Source organism: Bactrocera neohumeralis, unplaced genomic scaffold, assembly GCF_024586455.1.
Source record: "Bactrocera neohumeralis isolate Rockhampton unplaced genomic scaffold, APGP_CSIRO_Bneo_wtdbg2-racon-allhic-juicebox.fasta_v2 ctg1922, whole genome shotgun sequence".
Classification (NCBI taxonomy): Eukaryota; Metazoa; Arthropoda; class Insecta; order Diptera; family Tephritidae; genus Bactrocera; species Bactrocera neohumeralis.
In genome coordinates, this window is record NW_026089895.1 from 1 (window position 1) to 2,670 (window position 2,670).

At 48.5% G+C, this 2,670-nt stretch overlaps 1 protein-coding gene across 1 annotated transcript; it reads right to left on the reverse strand.

Annotated features, from left to right (window-relative positions):
• Window positions 1-1,384: 1,384 nt before the first annotated feature.
• Window positions 1,385-2,434, reverse strand: LOC126766631 (protein-L-histidine N-pros-methyltransferase-like). The gene is given in 4 exon segments (XM_050484377.1): window positions 1,385-1,630; window positions 1,632-1,771; window positions 1,774-2,017; window positions 2,135-2,434. Coding segments are annotated over 4 exon segments (930 nt in total).
• Between the last annotated feature and the right edge of the window lie 236 nt (window positions 2,435-2,670).

The following is a 2,670-nucleotide window of genomic DNA, read 5'->3' on the forward strand; positions in this document are numbered from 1 at the left end:
GATTGATAAGGGCGGAGGTACCTCTGCCCACCGCCTTCCATCGGCATCGGCATCGACTGCTGCTGCTGCTGCTGCTGCTGCTGTGGTGGTTGAGATGCTGGAGGGCGGCTCATGTTCTCTCCTCGTGCAAAACCAGGGGGCAGAGGAGGCACTGGTGGCTGTGGTGGTGGACCACCGCGTACCATCCCTGGGGGCATCGGGGGCATGCCTTTTCCTCGAAAGCTCGGCGGCATCGGCGGCAGCTTCATGCCCGGTGGCATTGGCGGTAAGGGAGGACCCCCACTCATCGTTTCTCTCTTGTTCTTTTTTGTTTGTTTGTTTGTTTGTTTACTTGTGGATGCTGTGGTTGCTATTTCTTTTTTTTTTTTTTTCTACTCCCACCGATGCGGTAAAATCCAAAACAACAACAAAACAAAAGAAGAAAACCCGGCTTTTTTTTTCTTCTCTTCTCCTTTCTATAAAACTGTTTAAAAAAGACAACAAAAAAAAGAACAATGTGAGAGAAGAAAAAGAGAGAGCAGTTGTTGTCTTTCACAGAAAAAAAAGGTACACAAACACACACAAAAAAAAAGGAAAAGACAGCTGAGCCAATAAACGAAAAACGGGTAGCAGGTTTGCCGTCCGTCGATGCGCTCTTGTTCTTCCTCCACGATTGGCGTCCCTACAGAAAAAAAAAAGGGGTGAGGGTTCCGTGTCTTTCTGAACGGGATGTGTGATGTGTGGACAAGTGGATTGTGACTGTCGACTTTCTTTTTGTTGTTTTGTTTTCTTTTCTTTTTTTAACTCCGCAAAAGACAATGTGTGGGGATAGAGAACGAAGAGAGAGAGAGTTTTCAAAAAAAAAAAAAAAAAAGGCAGAGAAGCGCAGCACAAAAGGAACGATAAAAAAAAAGAGACAGAAAGAGTTCTCTCCCTCCCTCATCGTCTCTCAAAAAAAAAAAAACGAGAAGCAGCAAAAAAAAAAAACTCAAAAAGTGTCATCTCGCCATGACGAAAACAAGACACCATCCAGTGAATCTTTGTCGCTTCTTCTTTTCCTTTTCTTTTTTCTTTCGTTTTTTTTTGTTGTTGTTGTGCTTTTGCTTTTCTTTCTCTTGACCGCCTCCTCCTCCTTTCTTTTCTGTCGTAGCAGCGAAGCGACCGATTAGAAGACCCTCTGACGTCGCTTTAAAAAAAGTTTAAAAAATAATGGAAAAGAGTTGTCCGATTAAGAAAGACAGAGATCAAGAAAGAGCAAACAGAGACCAAAAAAAAAAAAGACGTCAGTGCTTTGTTTTCTGTTTCTCTTTTTTTTTTTTTTCTTTTTTGGCGGGGTTAATTCCCCATTGCATTTTCTTTCTCACTCTCTCTTCTCTCTTTCTCTCTTGTTGTTTCCTGCTGCTGCTCAGGCGTAGTCACTTGCAGGCGCGAGGGTCGCGGTGTCCTTGAACGTGCCCGGCGGCTTGCGCTTCAGCACAAACACCGCATCGTGGAGGAGGGCATACTCTAACCTCAGATTGCCCTCACACAGGTATGGCAGCCGCGTCCACCGGACCAACTCGAAGCCAACCGGCTCCAAAACGTTCTCCACCAGCGTGGAGAGGGAATCCTCAAAACTCGCGCCTTTGCAGCACTGACCGCCCCGCATGGGGCAGCAACTCTCGCGGCCGCCGCTGCTGACTGTTGAACTCGACAAAAGGACACCAGGGCAGCACCACCGCGAGAAGGAGAAGTCCTTTCTCTGGCTCCAGCGAGTCTCGCATGTCCCGCAGAAGTGTGAGCGGCAAATCGCGCGATCCAGCACGTTGAGGCAGGTGATGACGTCAAAGACCCTCCGCTCCTTCGTCTGCGGGTCGCGGAAGGGATCCTCGTGATTGAGCACTTCGAACCCGCGCCGCCAGAGCCGCCACCGCATCGTGGCGGAATATTCCGTGGCGAAAATGCGGTCAAAAAACGGCTGCAACTTCGCGGTGACGCCTCCATCGCCGGCGCCAATGTCCAGTAACGAACCAAAAATGCAGAGACGCCGCGCTGTCTCCTCCCTTTTTTCTTCTCCTCTGCTTCATTTTCTTTTTTTTTTCTGTTTCGTTTTTTTCTGTCGCTTGTGGCTGGAGGGGCTCCACCGTCTTGCTGCTGCTGCTGCTGCTGCTGCCACTTGCCGACGCAGCAACTGGCGCGCCTGCTCCGTCGAGACAACAAACATGCCGCCGCGACCGAGCAGACCATTTGCGTGGTGCCGTACAAAGGCGCGCAGTAAATGGCTGGCGAAGAGCTTCCACAGTGAGAAGCCGGCCGCCTCCTCGAGAAACTGCTTCGTCTCCGCATCGCAATGCAAAAGTTCAAACTTGTGAAGCATCGAACCCGGGACCTTCACGAGGTTTGGCTCATATCGCAGCAGAGGGCGGCGGCGATTGCCGCTCCCATAGGTGCGCAGGTCTCTCGAGAGCGTCTTCATAGTCAAGGAAGAAAAAAAAGAAAGAGAGTTGCAGTGGCCTCTCCTTTTTTTGTCTTTTTTGTGTGTGTGTGTGTGTGTGTCTGTGGTTTGTTTACTTTTTTGTTTGTTTGTGTGTTTCTTTGTTTTAGTTCGGTGCAGAGAGAGAGAAAAATGAGAGTGTTTTTTGTTTTGTTTTGTTTTTTTTTGCTGTTGTCATTGGGCTGTGTTTCGTTGCTGTTTTTTTTTTTGTTAAAGAA